Here is a 25,753-nt window from a genome sequence, read left to right on the forward strand (position 1 = left end):
TGTGCATGTGTCTGTGCACGTGTCTGTGCACGTGTCTGTTCATGTGTCTGTGCACGTGTCTGTTCATGTGTCTGTGCACGTGTCTGTGCATGTGTCTGTGCACACATGTGTGCGGTGGTGCAGCGGTTTGCGCGCTGCGCTACAAACCCGGCTACCCGAGTTCGATTCCCGCGCACGGCCAACACCACCAGTGACGATTATCCGAGCCTATCCTGGGCCTCCCCTAGGTTGACTCGGCCTCAAAATGAATACTTAGTGCGGTGTGCAAACATCGCCACATGGGGACAAAGGTGACCGGGCGTGGTGTTGACCACCCACCCCCCTCGTGTGCCGTGCCGGCCTTCAAAGGTGCTCGTTAACAGCACTTGCCCCAACAGTATGTTAAGGTTATATGGGGGACCTTTGTCTTTGTGCGCGTGGCTGCCACATCCACGTCCGTCGAGGTTTGTTCCCTCGCGTCGTCCTCGTGCGTCCCAAAAGCCTCGCCGGAGGGCGCAGGCGGTCTCCGTTGTATCGGCTGCTTGACGCGGCTACGTTCAGGTGTGCGAGCTCCTCTTTGCGAGCCTGCAGACACGTTCACGTGTGGGGTGGCACGGTGTCTCTGGCAGTCCGGCGATTCTGTCTTTGCTTACGAATGAGGGCGAGTGCCAGCAGATATTTTTTGGCACTTTGCTACGAATGGATTAACATGATGACGATCGCTTGTGTTGCAATCGAAACGTCGTGATTTATTTGATTTTATTTCGATTTAAAGCTTTCGTGACTGCAGGGATTCATCTTCTTGGTTCTTTCGGTAAAGTCACGTAGAAGGGAAGTAATGAAATAATTAAAATAAAACATAATAAAATAATTCTCACGACGTTTCGGCCACAACGGCTGCTTGCGTTGAGAATTATTTTATTATGTTTTATTTTTATTATTTTATTACTTCCCTTCTACGTGACTTTACCGAAAGAACCAAGAAGATTATTTGATTTTATGTCTCACTACGTGACTTTGCCGAAAGAACCAAAGAATGTGGATTCCTGCGGTCACGAAAGTTTCTTGGTATTTGCGCAAAGCGACTCCGGAGCGTACGTTTGGTTGTCGCGAGAAGATGCGTATGACTAGAACACCATGGTTAGCGTCGCTGTGGAGGTTTTTCCTAGGAAGGTAAATCAACGGACAATTGGCTCGTGCTTCCCACACCTGAAACGCCACTTAAATTTTTTTTTTACACATCTCACCGACCACATGGCCTTCTGGGAGTGATTTTTTTCTCCCCAACAGTGTTGGTTTAATACAGTCCAAGGGAACTCTGCACCGGTGTCGACATTCAGTGTCTGATGCAGCAGAGTCCCGGCACGCTTCAAACAATGCTGGTGAATTTGCCAGATGTTTTATGAATACGGGTCCTAGTTCAATTCCAATGTTAGCCTACGGGTAACATCAGTGGCGAGCGATATCTGAACTGGTCCTGAGCCGATACCCTTCCCCACAAATTGACCAGAGTGGTGAAGTATGGTCACCAACGATCCACAAATGCGACGGAGACATCACGACGATGCACCGCCCCGCTGCTCCCGACGCCGGATGTCTGGCTTGACCACCTGAACGTGAAATGATATTTGTTGCGCTGCATCTACAGAGCAAGAAGTCTTTGAGATAAGTTCATAAATGCCATGTGGATATGATACGTATGAGACAGACTGCAGCGTGTATGTTTGCAGGCGATGCTGCATGTGTGTGGTGCCTTGTGCAACTCCGCAGGATTGTGTCTGCGTGCGTCTGCGTGTGTGTCTGCGCGTCTGCGTGTGTGTCTGCGTGTGTGTCTGCATGTCTGCGTGTGTGTCTGCGTGCGTCTGCGTGTGTGTCTGCGCGTCTGCGTGTGTCTGCGTGTGTGTCTGCATGTCTGCGTGTGTGTCTGCGCGTCTGCGTGTGTGTTTGCTTGTGGGGAACAGCAGTGTGGCGGTTGGCGCGCTGCGCTACGAACCCGGCGACCCGAGTTCGATTCCCGCTCACGGCAACCACCGGTGACGATTGTCTGAACCGGTCCTGGGCCTCCACTAGGTTGACTCAGCCTCAAATTAGTACCTGGTGCGTTGTGTAAACATCCGCCACTGGGGAGACAAAGGCGGCCGGGCGTGGTGCTTGCCACCCACCCCCATGCGCGTACTGCTCCGGCCTTCATAGGCGCTACTCGCGAACAGCACTTGCTCCTACAGTCTGTTAACGCTATACGGGGGTGGGTGCATCTTTGTCTTTGTATGCGTGCCTCTAGGTGTTAGCGATGTGAGCGAGGGCCACCGCCATGCCGGGGATCGTGGTGTTTCGACGGCGTTGGTCGGTTGGAAGCGACGACCTCGTTCTTCCGGGGATCTTCCTCTTCCTCCTGCACGCCGTGTGGTAAACCCCCCGCCGCCATCCATCGGGCGGGCGTCCTACACCCGCTCGGCACACGCCGCGCGCGCTCAACGATCGACGTCAAACGTCCGGGCGCCGCGGGGGTGGGTGCGCGCAAAAGCCGTCCCCGCGGCCACTTTAATTTCACGCAGATGTCACGAATCGGTTGGTAGCAGAAATTGAAACGAACAACCCCGTCAAGGATAACGGTGCGTTTTTTTATTCTTACAAACGATAAGCATGACCCCCCCCATTGTCAATGAGGCACACCGATATGCGCGAAGAATAGATATTTAACTAATTACAGATTCGCAGCTTTAACGTACGAATCGCAACCACGGGCACGGGTGGAGGCAATGGCAGCTGAATGTTGTACGAAGAAGCGTAAAGAGAAGCTTCTCTGCTCGCTGTTCTCGTCAAGGAGCACGAACCACCACCATCACGCAAACTCCAGTCATCCTCGCAAGCAGCGGCTTTTGACGAAGCCATCGGACAAAGACGGCGATCACCGCGTCTCGCGATTTTGGATGAGCTTCTGCGGCCGTCTGGAACGCTCTTCCTTCCCGATATTAGCAGCTATGCACTTTTAATCTATGCTGAAAACGAACTGCTTTAGAACTGCTCTTTGTGTTTAGTTTATTGTCCTTACCCGCCCACCCCCGCACCTCCGATTAGCACGGTTGACTACGTATGGTGGGAAAGGAAGTTCATCATCATCAGCAGCAGTAGCAGCAGCAGCGGCTGCTTTGGCTAACCGTCGAATAAAGACGCTCACTGCATCGCGCGCTTTCGGATGCTCCTCTGCGGCCGTCTGGAACGCGCTTCCTGCCGATATTAGGAAGTCACTGGGAGCTACGGCACTTTAAAATCGTCGTCGTCGAGATGGACAAACTCATTTCTTTAGAACTGTGTGGCCAGGTCGCTTCTGAAAAAGAGAAATATAGCTCAGTGGGCTTTACCTGGTACAATAAAAATTAGTTTAGTTATTTTTCAGTTGGGATGTATTGACGCGCAAAACCCCAAGATGTAGCGCTCTCATGCATATTGTGGTTCTCGGCACTGATACTGGACACTGAGGTGTGAATAATTATAGTAATTATAATGATATACATTTCAACTCGTAACGCGCCGCATGCTACTCGCTCGCTCCCGGAGGCGCGAGGAGGAACCACAGACAAGCTGGAAGGGCGGCAGCAGCAGTCAATTCCCCTCCTCCAAGCTCTGCGGTCCTCTATATACCCAGGTGTTATCGGCCAATCAATGAGTGTGCATGTCCGTGGGAGGAATCCGGAGCATTTGGAGGAAACCCACGCGTTTGCGAGGGCACAACACTGAATCCCATACGGACAGGGGGAGATGACATTATTCCACACTTCCTGAACCGCCTTTCTCTCGGCGAGCCGGAGTGCGAGCACCTCCTCGACGCCCACGGCAAGGGCTGCTTTGTACGTACGTGCGTCGGACTTCTTTCGCACCGTACGTAGCCGACCGTGCTAATCGGAGGCACCGGGGGGGGGGGGGGGGGGCAGGGGGGGGGCAGGGACAACAAACCAAACCTCGCCACTTCCGCATTGCTAGATTACCAGGCCAAGTGCAACGTAGCCACCGACCACCGGAGCTTTCCAAAAAGGAAGTTGAAGGCGGTGGTTACGGATGGGTCCCGTGCGCTTTTGTCACAGGTGTCGGTGAGCCGGTGGGAAGTGAGCGAGCGGAGCGAGTGAGGCTGTGTGCGTCTTCGGCTTGTGATGGGCGCGTTGAATGGGGTTGTGAGGCTCAAGTCAAGAGACGTGTGCTGTTTGGCAGGCCGCCCACTCAACGGCCTAGTAAGAGTGGAGTTCCGCTGGGGCGTTCAAATTGTGTCGTGATAACGAGCGTTGCCCGTGTTATTTGGCAGTCCGGTGCGTCGTCACTCGAGGAAAGCAACTCGAAAATAATCTTCCTGGGCCCATTGAATACAGGCGGTGGCACGTCGGGGCGCGGGGAAATTTCATGGGAGGATCGGGTTGGCGAACTTGCAGGTTTTTTAAAACAAAACATGGCCGCGGTTTTAAACGTGCGATTCGAGCGGTGAGCAATCGTTCACGGATCGTGAGGTGGCTTTCGTTACGAGGCCGTAGGATGTCTACCAATGTAGGGCTCTTAAACGAGACGGTGGGGGGGGGGGGGGGTGTAAATTGTCCACGGTTGTTGATCGGGGGGGGGGGGGGGGGGGGGGGGGGGGTGTAAATTCTCTTGTGAAACACCTGCGGCCTTGCTTTGTTGAACCAGCTCGGACCGCACCTCGCCGTCCGCCCTGCGACGGCGTCGCCGCTCTCACGATTCGCGAGCGCTCCCAAGCCGCACGAAAGGTGCTCCCGGCCCGGCAGTCAAGAAACCGCGTTTTTTTCTCCACAAAACGACGAACGGTCGCCTTCAGAGTGACACGCTCCGTACGCAATCGCGCAAGACGACTTCCGGGGGCGGGGGGGGCAAAAAAAGCGATCGAGAGATTGCGTCGCGGTTGGTCGCGTCGAAACTTTGCCCCCCCTCCGCCGCCGACCCCAACCGCCCCAACGGTTGGCCGCCATCGCCACCATCGCCACCATCGCCGCCATCGCCGCCATCGCCGCCATCGCCACCATCGCCACCATCGCCGCCATCGCCGCCATCGCCGCCATCGCCACCATCGCCACCATCGCCGCCATCGCCGCCATCGCCACCATCGTCGCCATCGCCACCATCGCCACCATCGCCATCGCCGTCGGTGTCCGCTGTCACCACGGCGTCACGCGCGCGCTGTCCTCCCCCGCACCCCCCCCCCTCCCCCAGGCTCGTGGTGCTGTGCGTGGTGCTGTTCGGCGTCCACTTCGACGCGGGCAAGCTATGCTCGCCCACGCTCGTCGACCATGGCAAGGGCTACCTGGGCATCCTGCTGGCGTGCACCGTCGCCGAGGCGGCCATGGTGTGGATGAGCATGCGGGGCAGCATACTGTACACCGAGCCGCGGAGATTCATGCAGCACATCATCTACATCCGACTGGGTACGACGCGAGCGCGAGGGCACACCGCACGAGGAGCGTTCGGCCCTGCCGTCGCTTTTGTCGAAAAGCTTTATTTGTTATCTGTCAACAGCAACAACAACAACGTACGTGAGCTGGCGGGTGAGAGCCTCAGCTGTGATTAAATGTGGTGTCTCAGAGTGTGGTGAGTCGATGGCGTGAGCCCCGGTCGTCAATGACTTTCAGAGACCCGTAGACTCGCAAAGAGACTTGCCATAGAGACCCATAGACTCGCACAGAGACTTGCCATAAATACCTATAGACTCTCACAGAGACTTGCATAGAGACCCATAGACTCACAGAGAATTGCATAGAAACCCATAGACTCGCACAGATAATTGCATAGAGACCCATAGACCCGCACAGAGACTTGCCATAGATTCCTATAGACTCTCACAGAGACTTGCACAGAGACCCATAGACTCGCACAAACACTTGCATAGAGACCCATCAACTAACACAGAGACTTGCCATAGAGACCTATAAACTCACAGAGAAATGCATAGAAACCCATAGACTCGCACAGATAATTGCATAGAGACCCATAGACTCGCACAGAGACTTGCATAGAGACCCATAGACTCGCACAAACACTTGCATAGAGACCCATCAACTAACACAGAGACTTGCCATAGAGACCTATAAACTCACAGAGAAATGCATAGAAACCCATAGACTCGCAGAGATAATTGCATAGAGACCCATAGACTCGCACAAAGACTTGCACAGAGACCCATAGACTCGCACAAAGACTTGCATAGAGACCCATCAACTAACACAGAGACTTGCCATAGAGACCTATAAACTCACAGAGAATTGCATAGAAACCCATAGACTCGCAGAGATAATTGCATAGAGACCCATAGACTCGCACAAAGACTTGCACAGAGACCCATAGACTCGCACAAAGACTTGCATAGAGACCCATCAACTAACACAGAGACTTGCCATAGAGACCTATAAACTCACAGAGAATTGCATAGAAACCCATAGACTCGCAGAGATAATTGCATAGAGACCCATAGACTCGCACAAAGACTTGCACAGAGACCCATAGACTCGCACAAAGACTTGCACAGAGACCCATAGACTCGCACAGATAATTAATTGCATAGAGACCCATCGACTTGCATATGGCGAGTTGTGATTCAATCGGGGGTATCTCCGAGTGCCAGATATTTCTAGTTGACAATTACTGCAGAGACACCCATCACATAGGGCGGTGTGCACATCACTGTGCCGCCACTCCTCAGAGTTATATGAATTTGATACGATAACACAGACAGACAGATAAGGATATGATTGATTACTGTTAAACAAAAAAAACCTCATCAATTTTGACATTCAGGTGGCTCAACCACAAAAGGTTTCCCAGCGGAATGTTTTACAGCTCGCTTTGTGCGAGCGGGTACATTTCTCGCCGGCAAGACGTCGCCTAATAAACGGATGCCGCTCGGACAGCTGGGTGATATGGGTAAAGGAGAACCTTCTACGAACTCTGTCGGGCCATGAAGGGACATGACAACAAAATTCTTTTTCGGTAAAGTCACGTTGGTAAAAAATAAAATAAAATAAATGAAAAGAACTAAACGTAGTTGTTTTCATTTTTTATTTTTTTTAAACAACTAAATTTAGTTGTTTTCATTTATTGTTGTTTTCATTTATTTTATTTTTTACTTACGTGACTTTACCGAAAAAACCAAAGAGTATGAATCCTTGCAGTCACGAAAGCTTCAAATCTAGAAACAACTTAATTTGCTACAAAATCATCGTGCGCTGTGGGCCAAGAACACTTAACGAGTAAACGGAGAGTTGAGGATCACCGTAGTCACCTAAAATAAAAGAGGATGTTTGATCGTTCGGGCCCAAATCCCTTCCGTTGCCAGTGCTTTCCCATCGGCGTTTGTTTGAGCCGGCAAAACAACCGGGAGCGCCGGCAAATGTCGTAGCAACGCGCCGGCAGTAGCGACGACGACGCGTCAAGGGATACCACGTTAATAACGGAATGTTTACGTAAGCTTCTTGGATCTCTCGCATCGTAGATCATTTACGAAAGCCGCGTCTCTTAAAAAAGAACAAACAAAAAACCTCAAGTGTTAAAATAATAAAATCGGCTGACTTAAGCCACTGAAGCTGCAATAACCGAATGAAAAAAACATGCCCCACCGAAGTGGGCAAAACCACTTCCGCGGGTGATTCGCACGCACAGGCACGCAACGGGACTGTGACCCACGCCACCTCCCCGCCATCGCCTCGCTCGGCGGCAAAGGGGAATTCAACGAGGGCCCCCCTCGGAGCCGGTCACGTGACCACGGGAAGCATCGGCACTGCTGCTGCTGCTGCTGCTACTACCACCGCACGGGCCGGGAGCAGCGACGGCCGTTAGCTTTGCCTCTGTGCTGCCCCGGGGGGTGACTGTCCGCAGCGAGTGTGGCTGCGGTGGTGTCTGCTCGCGCCATGCGGCAAGCGGCGCCTGGGTTCGAATCCCGATTCGGGTGCGAGCGTGATCGGTTCCCATTTCCACCGCATTTTGATAGCATTTCACGTGAACATACTCAGACACTGGCAGCTGTCCATCCCGCATCGGATTTTATGTTCCTGTCTGGCGGCATCTAGGCCCGTTTATCCTTGTTCTAATCAGCACAGTAACGTAGGCGTGACATTTACAACTTCATATTTATAAAACATTTTTCGTCATCATCATCGGGATCCTTGGGGCAGATGGCCCGTTGGTATCCACTGCACATTTTGTGCAGCGGACACCTACGGGCAAATCTGTCCACTACACCTGTAGCGGAGTGGACGCCTACACAGTGCCAAAATGTTTGAAGAACTACGGAGGCAATTGTATAGTTGCCTTTCAAACCATTCCTGCAATCTGGAGGCGGGAGGGGGGTACCTCTTAATCTACTGGTAAAGATGGGAAAAAGACAACAGAAGGAGAGGGAGTTTCCTTGTACAAATGCCTGCAGTCTAGCTCAGCGCACCACTTCAAGATGCCCGCAGCCACCGCCGCGGCAGGCAGTCGTGCGTGGCGAAAGCCCCGAGAGGAGAGGAGAACGTGTCAACGCGCGGTAGCCCACAGCCCACGACGACTACGCTTGCGAACGCTCGGAGTGATCGCTCCGCTCGCACTACTTTTGCGTGTTCGACATCCACATCCTCGCAAAGCTGGAGCTCGCCTCGCACGGCCTTGTTTTGCGGCATTGTTTTCTCGTCTTCTTTGGTCGCGAGCGGGTTCGTGTCCTCAAAATGTTTGTCCGTCCTTTGCTTACGGAGACAAAGGCAAACATTTCTCCCCGCCCCCCCCTCCCCTGTATAGCTTTTAACAAAAAGTTGGGGCAAGTGTTGTTTGCGAGCACCTATTAGGCTGGAACGGTACACGAGAGAGTGAGTGGTCAGGAGTGGAGTTTTAACAGACAAGGCCCAATCTGTGTTACCAAATCAGTCTTCAAATGTTGCAGACATTGGTGTTTATATCGTCTTTCATTCTTTCCTTACTTCTTTCGCACGCCCATTTGAAAAGCAACTTACAAAACATGGGGCTGTGCACTTTGAAATCTAGATTGAAAGTCATTTCTTTCCCACCGTACCTCCGATTACCACTGTTGGCTACGTACGGTGCGAAAGAAGTTCAACATACTGCTGTACATTTCCTCATGATAAGCCACTTCGTTGAGCTATCATTCGTGATGGCCAGGTCGCTGCTGAAAAAGAGCTACATAGCTCTGTGGGGCCTTACCTGGTAAAATAAAAATCGTTTAATAGTTTGAAAAGTTCGTTTTATTTGATGGATAGCCTCCGTGCCTCCTGTGCAAGCGTGCACTGGGCAGGGGTCAGTCACGTGGTGCACAGATTCACTTCGCCACGACAGGGCGGCTCTTTCATTGATACAAAGCGAATCCTCGCCACCGTTGTCTCTTCGCTGTCAGTCTGACCTCACGACCAAGCGGGCGACCGGACTGGCGACTATTAATAAAATGTCATTATAAAATGTTTCCACCTCGTTGGGCAGAACTCCGTCGTGGACAATTTGAATCACAATTTAAATTAATGCAAAAGGATCAAATTGAACACAAATTGCGACCGTAAATGTGCAAAGCGCGAGGCCGTTATTTCCCCAGAGATGAAATTAGCATCCAAATATTCTCTTCCTTGTGGAGTAAATTTCCGGGCCCCGCACGGCGAGTCCCTGCGTTGTGGACCGGCGGCACCACGGCGGCGTTGGCGGTTCGCTGCACGCGGCGCCCCTTGAACTCGGCCGCCTGAGTTCAATTCCCGGCCACGGCTCACGTCACGGATGAGCGATATTTGACCCGATCACGAGGTCGCCGGTTTACCGCTCCCCCCTCTCACACCCCCACCCCCCAATTCACGCTGACCACTGTGATGAAGTATGGTCAGACGGATCCCAACAAGCCGGCACGATGGTGGGCGACCTTCGTTCAGCGGTGGCTTTGACAAAGGGCTGTAAATCAATGACGGGGTGAGATGGGGTTGCGTATCAACTCAACTATTTTTACTTTACCTGTTCAAGGCCCACTGCGGCTACAGAGTTCTTTTTCAGAAGCGACCTGGCCACGAACGATAGCTCAACGAAGTGGCTTATCACGTGGAAATTTATAGCAGCCAAATAAACGTGGGCGGAAAAACTGGATGACCCGGATAAAAATCCACGGTGGCCACAAGGAGAGCGAGAGAGAGAGAGAGAGACATGCAAACTCTCCAAATATACAGGCATCAGGGTCAGGGTTGAGCCCACGATCTCTTGTAAACAAGGCGAGGTAGTTAACATCTCGCCACCGTGATGATGAGCATGAAAGGAAAGAAGGGAGTCGAGCAGAGATCATAGGACTAGGCACGAGAGGTCATGCTGCGTCTACTGTGGTGTCCCTGGCTCGGCCGCGCCGCGTTTTGTACATAAGTTGAACTTATTTCGCACCGTACGGAGCCAACCGTGCTGATCGGAGGTGCGGTGGAAGGGTGACGAACTAAAACACAAAAAGCAATTCCAAAGAAATGAGTTTTCAACCTCGATATAAATAACGCGATCGAAGCCAAAAACCTTTATTATGAATAATGCTGGCCGCGAAAGCCTGCGTGTTAAACTCGATTTAAAAATGCATAGCTCCAGTGGCTTTCCGAATAGTAGCACAACAATGCGCGTGTGACTCATTGTTGTGCAGCGGAAAGTAAGAGTCGCACAGCGCTTGGGAATTTTCACAGTCGTCGATCAAGCTTTCGTCTTTTCTCCCCGTCGCCGGCATTACTTTCGCGTTGCAAGAAATCTACGGATAGCAGCACGGGCGACAGGATTAATGAATAACGGGGGATTGCGTAACTCGCGAGACCTTTCGTTGTCATTTTAAGACGCTCGCGCACGCACGGCGCGCGGCCAAAATGCGACCCCGTCGACGAATGGCAATGTAGCATTTAATTTGTGAAAGCGTTACGTACGGAGATGTTTTATTTATCCTCTCGCTCTGAAATTATTCTCGTCTGCCCCGCCCCCCCCCCCTGCCGCCCCCCCCCCCCCACCTCTTAATTTACGCTCGCAATTTTACGCTCGCGTGGGATTGGCCTCGTTGCGCCCTGCGACGTGATTTAACGCGCGGCGAACGAGTTGTTGGGCGCGCGACTTCAGCGTCGCCCGACTTCGCCGCGGTTCCGAGCGAACGTTGCTTGACCTCGTTTCTGCTGGATACAAATTGGGTGGGGGGCGGTGGGCGGTGAGCGGTGGGGGGGAGGGAGAGAGCGGGGGTCCGTGGTGGGAGTTACCGAGATTGAACTTGGTGTCTGATCTGTCACGCACTCCCGTCTGCAAATCCACGGGGATCTGCAGATTACAGGGAGGAGAATCGTAGCAGCCCCCCCACCCCCCCCACCGCTTCCTCTGACCCTGCAGAGAAGAAATGATTGTGGGTGAGTGGGTGGATGATGGATAAAAGGATCTAAAGGTTTTATTTTGAATATCATATCATCACCCCCCCCCCCCTCCACCGACTTTACGAATTGGCTGTGTCGGCTGGTGCTGGCGGGTTTAGCGACACGTTTTTATTTACGCAATCTTACACCCCCCCCCCCCCAAAAAAAAAAAAACCCTTGATTGTGATAAATATTTGCCGCGAAATTCAACTCTACGTGTTGAACCCATTGAAGCGCAGCCATGTTGTATAACTCGGCCCTCATTACGAGTACCACATTCTGCAGGCCGGTCTTCGAAGGCGGCTGTGTTTTTTTTTCCGGCTTTCGTGCTCACGCCCCGTTGTCCCTCGCACGGACGCGTCGGGCGGGCGGCCGGCGTGGGGACGAGCGAAGATGCTCGGCCCCGGCCAGAGGTCGCAAACGGGTTTTGATTCCTTACCCGTACCCGGCCGCACCAGGGTCACAAACGGGTACCCTACCCGATACCCGGCCGGGTACGGGTAGGGTACGGGTATCGGGTACCTGATTGCGACCTCTGGGATGAAGATATGTTGCAGGCGCGGGTGGGTTGATTCTAGGAACTTGAATTGTGAGAAGAGACAAGACGTTGGGAAATGAGTGACAAACGGTTACTCACCAGTGACTCGTAGCCTACCCGTACCCGGCCGCACCAGGGTCGCAAACGGGTACCCGTACCCGTACCCGGCCGGGTACAGGTAGCCAGGTATCGGGTAGGGTACGGGTATCGGGTACCCGGTTGCTACCTCTGGGCCCGGCTCTTTGACGTCTGATTTCCGCCCCGCCCCGCCTGCCCGTTTTCGTTTCAGCAATTCTCGTTGTGGAATTTGTCTACTCCATCGTCGGCGTGGTGTGGATACTCACGTACTACTTTTCCTGCGACGACACCGTGGCGCGCAGCGTCACCGCCGGTGAGTGAATCGGGATATTTATTGTCTTCATGATAAAAACGTTTTTTTGGGTTAGATCGCGTAAGTGTAAACGTGTCGTAACGCTCCACCACCCGACACAGCCAATTAGTAAGGGATTTGTCACGTAAATTACAAGCGAAACGTCGTACTCAAATTGTAAGCGGTGTGGATTTACTCTCCCAACACACCGGTGGGTTGAAGTAGTAACTGATTGGCGTTTTGTTCACGTGACAAACCCCTTACTAATGGGCTGCGTCGGGTGGTGGAGGGTTACGCCACGTTTATACTTGGGTGATCGAACCCAAAACACCTTTTACTATGATTAATATTGGTCGCGAAAGTGTCCTACGTGTTAAGCAGATTTATTGTTTACTTGGAGGAATCCGATGAGCTATGAAGGTCTACAGCTGTCCAGTAGAGGAATGGGGTCAGAACGCTACAACAACAAACGGTACGAAAACACGACAGGAGTGCAAAGTACAAGAAGTGCATGGGGAGGGGTCACCTTTTTATTTTTAGTTCGCTTGTCATACGATCCATCGATTACAACCAACGAGAATTTGCATTTTTTACTCTCGCGTTGGGTTGAATATTTTTTAAAAGGTGTGCGCATTTATTTAACGTCGTTATCAACATCAACCGTGATTGCAGATTATGCTGATTGGGAGCGCATTCACATTTCCCGTGTCACAATCAGAATATGTATTACTCTTTGGTTCTTTCGGTAAAGTCGCGTATAAAGAGAAAGTAATAAATTAAATGCTAGCATACGACGTTTCGATTGCAACACAAGCAATCATTATCATCAGGTATAAATGAAATAGAAACACAAATGTAGTTTACTTAGAAATGTAATGTAATACAAGAGAGAGTCGGATAACATAACAGTCAACACCCTACCTGGTTGATTACGTTCTTCCTCTCTCAAATGTAGCATTCTCAGGAAGAACGTAATCAACCAGGTAGGGTGTTGACTGTTATGTTATCCGACTCTCTGTTGTATTACATTACATTTCTATGTATACTAGATTTGTGTTTCTATTTCATTTATACCTGATGATTGCTTGTGTTGCAATCGAAACGTCGTATGCTAGTATTTAATTTATTATTTTCTCTTTATACGCGACTTTACCGAAAGAACCAAAGAGTAATTCATGCAGTCACGAAAGCTCCAAATTAAGTTAGAATATATATTGTATACTGGAGGAATCCGATGAGCTACAAAGCTCTGTTTCACAGGGGTAGGATGAAGCGGGATGCTCACGGTGGCGAGAGACCGGGTGTGGAGACAGGGGTAAGATGAAGCCGGGCAATCGGAGTCATTGCTTCCGGCGGGGGAGAGTAGTGTACCGTGCCATCGCGAGCTTGTAAGGTTTGCTGACCCCGTGCCCATAGCGGACATCTGTTGAAACGGAGCTCCATGGCTCGTCGGATGCCTCCGGCAGACTAAATAAAGATTCCGACCCTGAAAGATTCCGAGGGGTTGTCGTCGGTCACGAGATGCTCAAGTGTACGCCACCTGGGCAGGAAGCGGGTGATGTATTATCTCGGTGAGGCAATAGCTGCAGCAGTTGACGCTTAAGCGCCAATAGCTAACGAACACCTTCACGGGAAGTCTCAGTGGGGGGGATCGATGTACGATGAAAGTGCCCCGACACCCCCACCTCCTTCACCTGTGTCGTATTACTCTGATCATCGCCTCCTCCACGTGCGCTACGCTCCAGAAACCTTGCGTCAAATCCCCTTGGTCGAACTCTGCTGAATGGGAGGGTCGCTCCTTCTCTGATGCTGCTGCTGCCGCCTCTGTCTAGAAACCCCCCTCTTCCCTTCCGCTGTCTGAAACTCCAACGTCGCTCCCCCCTCCCTACCGCCGTTCAAGCCGTGACACGAGACCCTACGATGTATTTTCCCACAGCGATCTCCGTCTCTCTGTCTCTCTGCCGCTATGCCCTGGAGTCTCCCCCCAACCCCCACACCTCCCCCCCCTGACCTTCACCCTCTTCTTCTCGCCTCCAAAAATAACCTCGGGCAAATAACCGAACCGCAACGAGCCCTCCGTGCGTCCCGTGAAAATGGGGTCGTGCCCTAGCGCGCGCGCGTGTCTCGTCGCCGCCCTTCGCAGGGGCTCGTCGAGATGCGGCAGCGTGTTCTCAGACGCTCGCTTCGTCGTCGTCGCGCGCAGCGTCGTACCCGTCCACGCTCGAGGGGGGGGGGGGGGGGGGGCTTACTCTTTGGTTCTTTCGGTAAAGTGACGTATAAAGATAAAGTAATAAATTAAATACTAGCATACGACGTTTCGATTGCAACACAAGCAATCATCATCAGGTATAAATGAAATCTAACCAGAGAACTATAGACAGACATAAGCAGACAGATATCACCAAGATACATAGAGAGAGAGTAACAGAGGCACAGAGAGGGAGATCGTCTCTGTGGGGTGGCCTTAAATAGACAGAGGGGGGGGGGGGGGTGGGGGCGGAGAGAGGGAGGGGTTAAGATCGGGGGGGGGGGGGGTTGTTCGTCTATCGGGTCCCCACTCCGTCTCGACCCGCCGTCTAGACCTCGAACTGCGTCCCGTCGAGTGCCGCCGCTCGTCGCAGTACGACGGAGGACGGCGCAGGTGCACGAGGGCCCGCCTTAGCCACTTGTCGCTGGGCCCTGCCCGTTGGCACCACCCAAGTTCACTCTCATTAGCGGGGGGTTCATCACTGATAATGTGGTTCGGGTTCGCCCCCCCACATAACAGCTCTACTACCCCCCCCCCCCAATCCTCGCCCACCCACCAATTTTAAGAAAAGCTGGAGACAGGCTTGATGTGCGGATATGCACCCAGCCTGGCACGGGCATAGCGATGACGTTGCCAAGAGTATCAGATGCTGCTCGTCAGGATTTTCTGCATGTTAATGAAGGCGTGCCGGTGTTATGTAACTGTGTATTGTGCCATCACAAAAACAAACGTTGCGTGTGCATACTTGTGGTCCTTTTGAAATACGAGTTGTCTGAGTGTGTTTCTTAATCGTCCATACAGTTTCGATTTAAATCTTTCGTGACTGCAGGGATTCATCTTCTTGGTTCTTTCGGTAAAGTCATCACGTAGAAGGGAAAGAATAGAATAGTAAAAATAAAACATAATAAAATCATTCTCACGACGTTTCGGCCACAACGCTAGCAGCCGTCCTCAGGTGAAGAACAGGTCTGTCGGATAGACAGCATCTGAAGTTTTGAGTCTGGTGGTGTAAATGTAGCGCCGGTGAGAAAAGCAAATAGAATGCAGCCGATCTCATTAGGCCTCTGAAACCTAAGCGGGTTTGAGCCTGGGTAGTGTTTGGATGGGTGACCGCTTCCGCGCATAGAGCAGCTGCTGTAGGCTGCCGCATCTGAGTCACGTCGTCAGCAGAGGCCAGTGCGGCGAAAACCCATTGTTGCCGCTGTACTTTGATTCGGTGTCTATGCTCCCCACATTCATGAACTTGCACTGATCGACACGGCGTGGCACGGGGAGGTTCTTACCCAGCAGTGGAATGACAAACGGGGCTGTACGTGTGCGCACGCGTACTAAACCGTCAGTGGGCCAAGTTGCCACGCTGCACGCGCGACGGGGAGAGTGTGCGAGTGTGCGGCAGCGGGGAGAGAGCGTGACCGCGATCGGAAGACTCGCACGGCACGCGGGAGCCCTTGGCCTAGTCGGTGGATTGACCAGAAAGGGCTGAATTTTATTTTTTTATCTTCTTGGTTCTTTCGGTAAAGTCACGTAGAATTGAAATAATAAAATAATAAAAATAAAACATAATAAAATAATTCTCACGACGTTTCGGCCACAACGCAAGCAGCCGTCCTCAGGTGAAGAACAGGTCTGTCGAGGAGTCAGTCTGTCGAAACGTCGTGAGAATTATTTTATTATGTTGTATTTTTATTATTTTATTATTTCCCTTCTACGTGACTTTACCGAAAGAACCAAGAAGATGAATCCCTGCAGTCACGAAAGCTTTAAATCGAAATGTATTTTTTGAGTGAAGTTGGCATCCCCCCCCGCCCCCCCCCCCCCCACCACACGCTTGCCATCTGCGTCCCTTCTTTTGGCAGGGATCGTGACGTGCAACTGGTTTGTGATCATCGGAGTGTGCATCACGCTCACCTGCGTCTTCGACAGCACCGGCAGGACTTTCGTCAAGCTGCAGGCCAGGAAGAGCCGGCAGCGGTCTCTCACGACCTTTAACCTCCGGTGAGAATGTTGATTCTTTCCTCTGGGCCGGGATGGTGGCATGTGGTGTGTGGGGTTGGTGGTCCTATCTCTCCAGCTGTTTTAGCAGCGCCCTGCAAGTCCAGCTGTTTTAGCAACGCCCCGGGAAGTCCAGCTGTTTTAGCAGCGCCCTGCAAGTCCAGCTGTTTTAGCAGCGCCCTGCAAGTCCAGCTGTTTAAGCAGCGCCCTGCAAGTCCAGCTGTTTTAGCAGCGCCCTGCAAGTCCAGCTGTTTTAGCAGCGCCCTGCAAGTCCAGCTGTTTTAGCAGCGCCCTGCAAGTCCAGCTGTTTTAGCAGCGCCCTGCAAGTCCAGCTGTTTTAACAGCGCCCTGCAAGTCCAGCTGTTTTAGCAACGCCCCGGGAAGTCCAGCTGTTTTAGCAGCACCCTGCAAGTCCAGCTGTTTTAGCAGCGCCCTGCAAGTCCAGCTGTTTTAGCAGCGCCCTGCAAGTCCAGCTGTTTTAGCAGCGCACTGCAAGTCCAGCTGTTTTAGCAGCGCCCTGCAAGTCCAGCTGTTTTAGCAGCGCCCTGCAAGTCCAGCTGTTTTAGCAGCGCCCTGCAAGTCCAGCTGTTTTAGCAGCGCCCTGCAAGTCCAGCTGTTTTAGCAGCGCCCTGCAAGTCCAGCTGTTTTAGCAGCGCCCTGCAAGTCCAGCTGTTTTAGCAGCGCCCTGCAAGTCCAGCTGTTTTAGCAACGCCCCGGGAAGTCCAGCTGTTTTAACAGCGCCCTGCAAGTCCAGCTGTTTTAACAGCGCCCTGCAAGTCCAGCTGTTTTAGCAGCGCCCTGCAAGTCCAGCTGTTTTAGCAACGCCCCGGGAAGTCCAGCTGTTTTAACAGCGCCCTGCAAGTCCAGCTGTTTTAACAGCGCCCTGCAAGTCCAGCTGTTTTAACAGCGCCCTGCAAGTCCAGCTGTTTTAACAGCGCCCTGCAAGTCCAGCTGTTTTAACAGCGCCCTGCAAGTCCAGCTGTTTTAGCAGCGCCCTGCAAGTCCAGCTGTTTTAGCAGCGCCCTGCAAGTCCAGCTGTTTTAGCAGCGCCCCGGGAAGTCCCGCAAGCGCGTAGCCAGAAGGCAACTGGGGTGCCGTGTTGAGCGCGGAGCGACTGATTTGTCGATCGCGGTCGGGGTCGGGAAGAAGCCATGGGCCGATGCTGTCACGCCACGCTTCTGCGTTTCCATTGTGAGGCGGATGGGCGCAGTGGTGAGTGTTCCGTTATCCAACGCTGTGGTGTCAGGTGGTTGGTGGATCACGCGGCTTCGCCAAACTGCAAGGTGGCCACGAAGATAGGCAGCATAGCAAATGGGTTATATAATCCCTCTGTGTTTACCTTTTGACTAGTTTCACAATTGATGACAAGGCACGGTGCGATGGTGGCCACGGTAAAACGCGTGTGTGCCATCATCTCAAAGGATTATACTGGGCGAAACATTTCAGTGAACGAATAACAATAACTTTTTTTAAAGGGCTGAGAGTGGCACGAGCTTGCAGTTTCAGAGGCTGTACCTTTCTCCTTTTTACGGCACCTAAGTTTGGAATGACGTTGAAAATCCGGTTTTTATTTTCATTCGACTCGCTCAATGTTTTTCGTAATCCTGGGCGTCTCTATGGACAAGCAAACGTCCGATTTTATTTTATTCATGAAACCCCTGAAGGCGCAGGCAGGTGGGCCGGTGCTGAAACTACCCCCCCCACCCTCCCGCGCTTCCTGGCGACGGTGTCGCAGCACGCGCGATGCGCGCGCGTGACCTCATGCGCCGTCTCCACTCGGCAAGCAAAAGGGAAATAGGCGAAAGACTCCACGCGATCGAAAATGCCACCACAAGACTTCTCGCCCACCCATAAAGACAAAGGTCTCCCATATAACCTGAACAGACTGTTGGGGCAAGTGCCATTTGCGGGTAGCAGCGCCTATGATGGCCGGCACGGCACGCGAGGGGGGAGGGTGGCCAGCACCACGCCTGACCGCCTTTGTATCCCGAGTGGCGATGTTTACACATTGCACCAGGTACACATTTGAGGCTCAGTCGACCTAGGGGAGGCCCAGGACCAGTTCAGATAATCGTCACTGGTGTAAGCCGTGAGCAGGGAATCAAACTCGGGTCGCCAGGTTTTGGAGCACAGTGCGCTAACCACTACACTACCGCTCACCTCAAAATGCCTATGCCAGACTTTTCACTCACCCACACACACAAACGAGTTCACGTTACCCCAATATTCCAATCCCTCCGCCGGCCTCCAATCCATTCCCAGATAAATTTTCAAGATCACACTCACCGTGATCAAAATCTCCCTCTCTCCGTTGCATGTATGTATGTATGCTGAACTTCTCTCGCATCGTACGTAGCCAACCGTGCTAATCGGAGGTGCATGCAGTGTGCACTCCGGTAACGCGCGATGTTGATTCTAAGTGTGGAGGGAAAAAACCGGAGGACCCGGAAAAAACTCCGTGTATGCCCGGCGAGTTGGTTAACATCTCGGCACCATGGCACGGAGGAAAAGCCTGAGAGGATGACGCTACAGTGAGGGAAAAAAGTATTTGATCCCCTGCTGATTTTGTACGTTTGCCCACTGACAAAGAAATGTTTTGCAAAGGGGGTCAAATACTTATTTCCTTCATTAAAATGCAAATCTATTTATAACATTTTTGACGTGCGTTTTCTGGCTTTTTTGTAGTTATTCTGTCTCTCACTGTTCAAATAAACCTACCATTAAAATTATAGAACGATCATTTCTTTGTCAGTGGTAAAACGTACAAAATCAGCAGGGGGTCAAATACTTATTTCCCTCATTAAAATGCAAATCTATTTATAACATTTTTGACGTGCGTTTTCTGGCTTTTTATAGTTATTCTGTCTCTCCCTGTTGAAATAAACCTACCATTAAAATTATAGAACGATCATTTCTTTGTCAGTGGGAAAACGTACAAAATCAGCAGGGAATCAAATACTTTTTTCCCTCACTGTAGGTAGACGAGAGAGAGAGAGAGAGTGGGGCGGTGCGTGTAACCGCACGCACGGCTTGGCGCGTGCTCGTGGCGTGCAGGCATCGGATGGAGGAGGGCCTCACAAACAACTGGGCGCAGAGGCTCAAGCTGTTTATGTGCTGTGCCAGAACCAAGGACACGCAGACCGTAAGTACTCCCCGGGTCTCCTGCCTCTGCCGCGGTCTCACCCCGCTTCGTGATTACGAGGTCCGTCGGACCTTACGTTAAACAGTGGTTTGCTTCATAATCAACGTTTTTGGTAAAATTTTCACGACGTTTCGGCCACAATGCAAGCAACCGTCGTTGTCTTTTTGACAGCCCTGTTCTTTACCTGAGGACGGCTGCTTGCGTTGTGGCCGAAACGTCGTGAGAATTTTATCTTATTGTGTGTTATTTTTATTATTTCCCTTCTACGTGACTTTACCGAAAGAACCAAGAATATGAATCCATGCAGTCACGAAAGCTTTAATTCGAAACGTTTTTGGGTTAGATCGCGTTATATATAAATGTGTCGTAACCCTCCACCACCCGACATGGCCAATCCGTAAAAAAAGTGTCATGTTGACAAAAGACAAAATAGTTCATTACTTCAGCCCACCGGTGTGTTGAAGAGTGAATCCACAACATTTACAATTTTTGAGTACGACGTTTCGCTGGTAATTACATCCAGCATCATCGGGAAATTTGCCAAAATGGTGAAGCCCTCCACTTGCTCCCGGTCTTAAATAGAGCAGCAGCAAGGTCACGTCATCATTTAAGTGGTTTGCTTGCATCATCCCGAGGGTTCTCTGGGCTGACACTGGTGAGACGAGGCCATAAAGAAGGCTGTGTTCTGGTGTAGGCCAATCAGTTTTCAAAAGCGATGCATTTATTATAATCAGAGCATGTTTGTTTTCATGTTCACCACAAGTAGTCTGTGTAGTGAATGCAGACTTGATTACTAGCAAAAAGGTTTCTATTTGGTGTTTGAACATCTAAACACCTGTTTTGTTGGCAGACAGGGCAAACCCTCTTCTTATTTTTTCAGTGTTTGCTCATGCGATAGCGCGCGTTTTTAAGTTGAAAGACACACACAGGATAAGCGGCGGTGCTGGGAGAAACGGCCCGTGAATCCTGCAAGGCTGGGGATGTGTTATGATTATTACTACTACTGCTACTCTTGTTTTACCCAGCAATGCCTCACCGAGTCTCGTGAATTTTTTAAAGAAGGGTCCGCCTCTTCTTGGTTCTTTCGGTAAAGTCACGTAGAATGGAAATCATAAAATAATAAAAATAAAACATAATAAAAGAATATTTCATTTTTATTATTTTATTATTTCCATTCTACGTCACTTTACCGAAAGAACCAAGAAGATGAATCCCTGCAGTCACGAAAGCTTTAAATCGAAATTTAAGGGTTCTCCTGCCAATTGTTCGTTGTTGGGGGGGGGGGGGGCATGGGTGGGGGGGGGGTGCAATGATTGCTGTACGTATAATCCCGATCGAGTAATTTCTGTATGTTTGACAAGGCACGTGGTGATGCATCAATTAATATACACGCTTCGAATTGTGCATGCATGAACCGTTGATTAATTTTTTTAAATATACGTTGCACGTAATTGCTTGACATGCACTCTGCAGACATTCTCCCCTGGTTATATATAACCTAATAAAAAATAAAAAGGTTACATCCACTGTACTACAAGCGATGAGATCAGCTCGTGCGCAGGTGCTAAGTAGGATTGTTATGATTTAAAGCTTTCGTGACTGCAGGGATTCATCTTCTTGGTTCTTTCGGTAAAGTCACGTAGAAGGGAAGTAATAAAATAATAAAAATAAAACATAATAAAACAATTCTCACGACGTTTCGGCCACAACGCAAGCAGCCGTCCTCAGGTGAAAACCAGGTCTGTCGAGGCCTCGACAGACCTGGTTTGTTTCATTATGTTTTATTTTTATTATTTTATTACTTCCCTTCTACGTGACTTTACCGAAAGAACCAAGAAGATTGGATTGTTACATCGCGGAGGGCAGAGGAGCGACGCTCGCAACAACGAGCGAAGCGCCGGGTGGTTAAAACAACAGCAAGTTGGCACATTAGGGGGGCACAGGTGGTGCAAGCATCTGCCGGTCATATTTGTCAGTCAACCCATGGCACCAACTGGGTCTGTTCCGTGACCTTCTGCCAGCAGGCGTTCGATACGTCACGTGGCCTTAAAGCGCGCACAGCCTGGCACAAGCGCCATGGTGATGTCCCCGCCACTTAGTGGCGATTGGCGGTGGCTGTTGTTACATCTCAGGGCCGTGGAAACCGGTGGCTCCTTGGGGAGGGGGGGGGGGTGATGGGGGGGGGGTATAATTCAGCAGTGGATCGATTGTGTCTGATGATTATGATGAAGGACAGTAGAAAGCCCTGGGAACAGAATGAATAATTTGCACCTAAAAGATATGGGGAGTGTGGATGATGCAGATTTGATTATTCGTACCTCAGATGGGGTGCTGCAGGTTTCATCAGTTGATCCTCATGGCGGTTCCCTGGGGTACCAAATTATACAAAATGTCCGAGGCAATTAAATATTTTATTTCTGGGACACTTTTTTTTGTCCAGGGGTTGTTACTTAATTCTGCGACTGGGGTACCAGTCAATCCGAAATCAGTGCCACTCCACGATGTCGAAACGCCAAACATGAACATAAACACTTAACGCTTTCGTGACTACAGGAATTATTATTCTTTGGGTCTTTCGGTAAAGTCACGGTCTGTGAACCTATCTACGTGACTTTACCGGAAGACCCAAATAGTATTAGCATAAAAAATCCGTTATCGAAAATGCCAATTTGAATGGTGCATCGTGTACAGCTCGTTGAGATGCGTCGATTGCCGCATCGCCGACCATCAACAGACTAAAAATACTGACTGCATCATGGAAATGATGCGAGAGCCAGGGTACTTTGGAACCCCGGGGTACCGCCATAAGGTTCAGTTGTTACTCCTGAATCTCTGCAAAGATGTAATTTAATTCACTAAACGTGCGGGAATAGGGCTTTCGCTCTGACCAGGATTAGTGCATGAATATTTGATAACGTCGGGGTCATTGTCGTAGCAAGGGTCAGACACGGCGAGCGTGTCGAAGCTTCTTCTGATCAGCAGTTCCCACTGTCCATCGGCGAGGTACCACGACTCTGCCTCTCCGCTTCCACGCGGCCGTCGCGTGACGCGTTTCCCCCACGGCCCCTGCCCCAGGACGCCTACTCCGAGGTGGCCGTGCTGATGGCCGAGTTTTTCCGGGACTTGGACATCGTTCCGTCGGACATCATCGCCGGCTTGGTGCTCATGCGGCAGCAGCAAAGGGCTCGGAGAAACGCGGTGCTGGATGAGGTGAGTGTGGGCTCACATTCACAATTCATACGGCTCTTACCACTGGCACATCCGAGCTGAGCCGGCACTGGGCCTTCACGGTGCGGGTAGGTTTTTTTTTCCATACTCTTTGATTTTTTCGGTAAAGTCACGCAGGCAAAAAAGGAAATAAATAAATTAATCTCACGACGTTTCGGGCGCAACACAAGCGTCCTTCTTCAGGTGGGGACAACGTAGCGAAAGCACAAATGCTTAAGTGTGTCTCGGAGATGGCTGTGACGAGGGATTATATAGTCGCGGGGCCTGGAGGTTTTTTTTTTTCCCACTGGCAATTTACCGTGTCCAGCCGGAACCAAACCGTTATTACGCTTGGCCTCGCGAGACATTAGAATCTGACTCTGGGGGAGGGGGGCGGTGGGGTGGAGGTAACCAGGTTCCAGGGGCAAAGCTTGTAAATTTCGTCATACGTTGTACGTATATGTACGTATGTTGAACTTCTTTCGCACCGTGCGTAGCCAACCGTGCTCATCGGAGGTGTGGGGGGAAGGACAACAAACTTAGCCGCAAAAAGCGCTTCTAAAGAAATTAGTTTGTCAATCTGGATGATTTAAAAGTGCATTGCTGCAGTCGCTTCCTAATATCGGAACGAAGAGCGTTCCAGACGGCCGCACAAGTGCACCCGAAAGCGCTGCGTTGACACGAGACCCGACTCGCTCACGGTGCACGACAACGAGTGGCACGGCTCGGGTTCTTCAGTGGAAAAACAAAGCGGGCCTTCTCCTGAGCCATGTCTCGCTTGCTCAGTGCAGCTCCGGTGCCGTTTGTTCCTGCAGTGGATGATGTTATTGATTTTCACCTAGGTGTATTTTTTTTTGCCCTGTTTCTAATCTTGTATTTGTCCTTCGTGTTAGAAGGGTGTGATATATTCTTGTTTGTGACATTTGGTCGTATTTCCTGATCAATCCTCTAAGTGGGGTGCGTTCCCCTGAATTGTTTGGGCTAATGCCATTATTATGTCTGAATAAAATCAACTTGGGGAATTTGTTTTTTCTAAACAAACAAATCCAGAGGCAATTATCCTCCCAGCTGAACAGCGTGACCGTCTGGAAGATCAGTTTTTGTGTTCTATCGGGTACGAGCCAAATAAGTCACCTTGACAAGGGAGACTTCAGATTAAATATTAGAAGTGACACAACATGGGAGGGAAACAAAACTGATGTCAAATATTTTAAGTGAAAACAACGAATTTTAGAAAACCGGGGAAAACAAAATTGAAAAGGAAATCCAAGCTCCAGGACTCTTCCCAATATCAAATCTCTGTGCAAGGAGTGGGTTCACCGCGATTTTCAAGCTTGCGTTATACACTCATTGAATTGCGTTTGTAAGAATCGCGTTTTTTGTGCGTGTACAATTCACGTAATGTGTTTAATACGTGACCTCTGCAGCAACACACTCGTGGCAATCGCGTTCGCTGAAATTTAAAACAAATAAAATGAAAACGTGTTTTTGAATCAGATCACGATCGTGAATCGTGTCAAGTCATCAAATCGGTAAATTAATCGATAGAGCTTGAATCGTTTATATTTGTTTGTATGCTGAACGTCTTTCGCGCCGTACGTAGCCAAGTGTGTTGATCGGCTCGGCTTTGGCCACGTAACAATTTGACCAAATTTGTGACCTTTAAAAGCCCTCCTCGACCCTACACAGCCAACCAAACAAATTTTATTCTCATGCGTACAAGCGTTTAACAAATGCGCAAACATTTTTTTGTTCCCGCTCATCCATAACGGTGAGTTGAAGAACGATCTTCACAACCAAATCTGGCGACAAGACCTGACGCTTCGTTTGAAACTGCGTCATGTGTCAGCGGGACAAGCTCCGAAACATCAAGAGTCCACAGTCCAGAGTAACAGGGCAGAATGTGTTTGAGTATTGGGCTCTAAACCGTTAGCGGAGCAAGTTACAAAGTGTGTGGTGCGATATGGCGTGGAGTTGGCACAGAAGTGTGTTCAGGCATGGGTTTCCTCACTCGTGATGTCTAACCATCGCTGCTGTCTCTTCTCCTTGTGTTGTTGATCTATAGGCAAACAATGACATCCTGGCCTTCTTGTCTGGAATTCCCATCGCACGGAAGACTGAGTATCTGGACCTCAAAAATTCTGTAAGCAGCGCACTCCATTTTATTTATTCTCAATCCATCATTTGTCACACGTTTTAGCGAGATGAGAGCCCAATAGATATTTTTGTTTGTACAGATGCACCGAGGAATCGTTAGTTGGCTTTAAAAAAAAAAGAATTTAAAACTATTTTGTCAATTTTCATGCTGCTTTAACAAATTGCAAGTCCGTGTCGGTCATGGTGGTTGGTTGAGCACACTTCACCGTTCTGGTGAATGCTGGTTGGTGAAGATGGCGTGCACGAGACCAGTTCAGACACCACTTGCCACCGATGTTAGCCGTGGCCGGGAATCAATCTCAAGTCGCCGGGTTCATAACACAGTGCGTTAACCGCTGCACCACCACTCGGGTACAAATCATTGTCCCCGACTGGCAGGCCAAGTGCCGAGTCACCTTGGGCCACACAGGGACAGCTGCCACTGGGGGGGAAGGGGGCGGGTGGCTCACCATAATTGTCGAGATGATTTCTGTGATGCAAGTCGCGTCCAACGCGCTCTCCGAGACGCTCCGGTTTAAAAGAGCATGCCGTCAATAACGGAAACATTATCATTGTCATCGTTATAATGTGAAAAGTTATGCAAACTGGCTTCTGAGTCCAGCACCCGATGACCTGCGTTAGTGGCGATGTGTCGTGATCACTCGGCAACCGAGCTGCACTGCCTTGATCCCCCAACGACTTGCATCAGACTTGGCAGGCGCTCTGCATTTTTTTTGTTATTTCACGCACTGAGATCACTTTAGCACTTGGGTCA

At 50.7% G+C, this 25,753-nt stretch overlaps 1 protein-coding gene across 1 annotated transcript in view; it reads left to right on the plus strand.

The window, feature by feature from the left end:
* The first annotated feature begins 2,050 nt into the window (after window positions 1–2,050).
* Window positions 2,051–25,753, plus strand: part of LOC133342047 (diacylglycerol lipase-alpha-like) — a 73,467-nt gene continuing 49,764 nt past the window's right edge. The window contains exons 1-7 of the mRNA XM_061550947.1: window positions 2,051–2,385; window positions 5,191–5,402; window positions 12,173–12,274; window positions 16,358–16,496; window positions 19,548–19,635; window positions 22,711–22,845; window positions 24,908–24,985. Coding sequence (XP_061406931.1) covers window positions 2,291–2,385; window positions 5,191–5,402; window positions 12,173–12,274; window positions 16,358–16,496; window positions 19,548–19,635; window positions 22,711–22,845; window positions 24,908–24,985 — 849 coding nt within the window. The 5' untranslated portion in view covers window positions 2,051–2,290. The remainder of the gene's footprint in view (window positions 2,386–5,190; window positions 5,403–12,172; window positions 12,275–16,357; window positions 16,497–19,547; window positions 19,636–22,710; window positions 22,846–24,907; window positions 24,986–25,753) is intronic.

Source organism: Lethenteron reissneri, chromosome 2 (assembly GCF_015708825.2).
Source record: "Lethenteron reissneri isolate LAM-NWPU_2019-01 chromosome 2, ASM1570882v1, whole genome shotgun sequence".
Lineage (NCBI taxonomy): Eukaryota > Metazoa > Chordata > Hyperoartia > Petromyzontiformes > Petromyzontidae > Lethenteron > Lethenteron reissneri.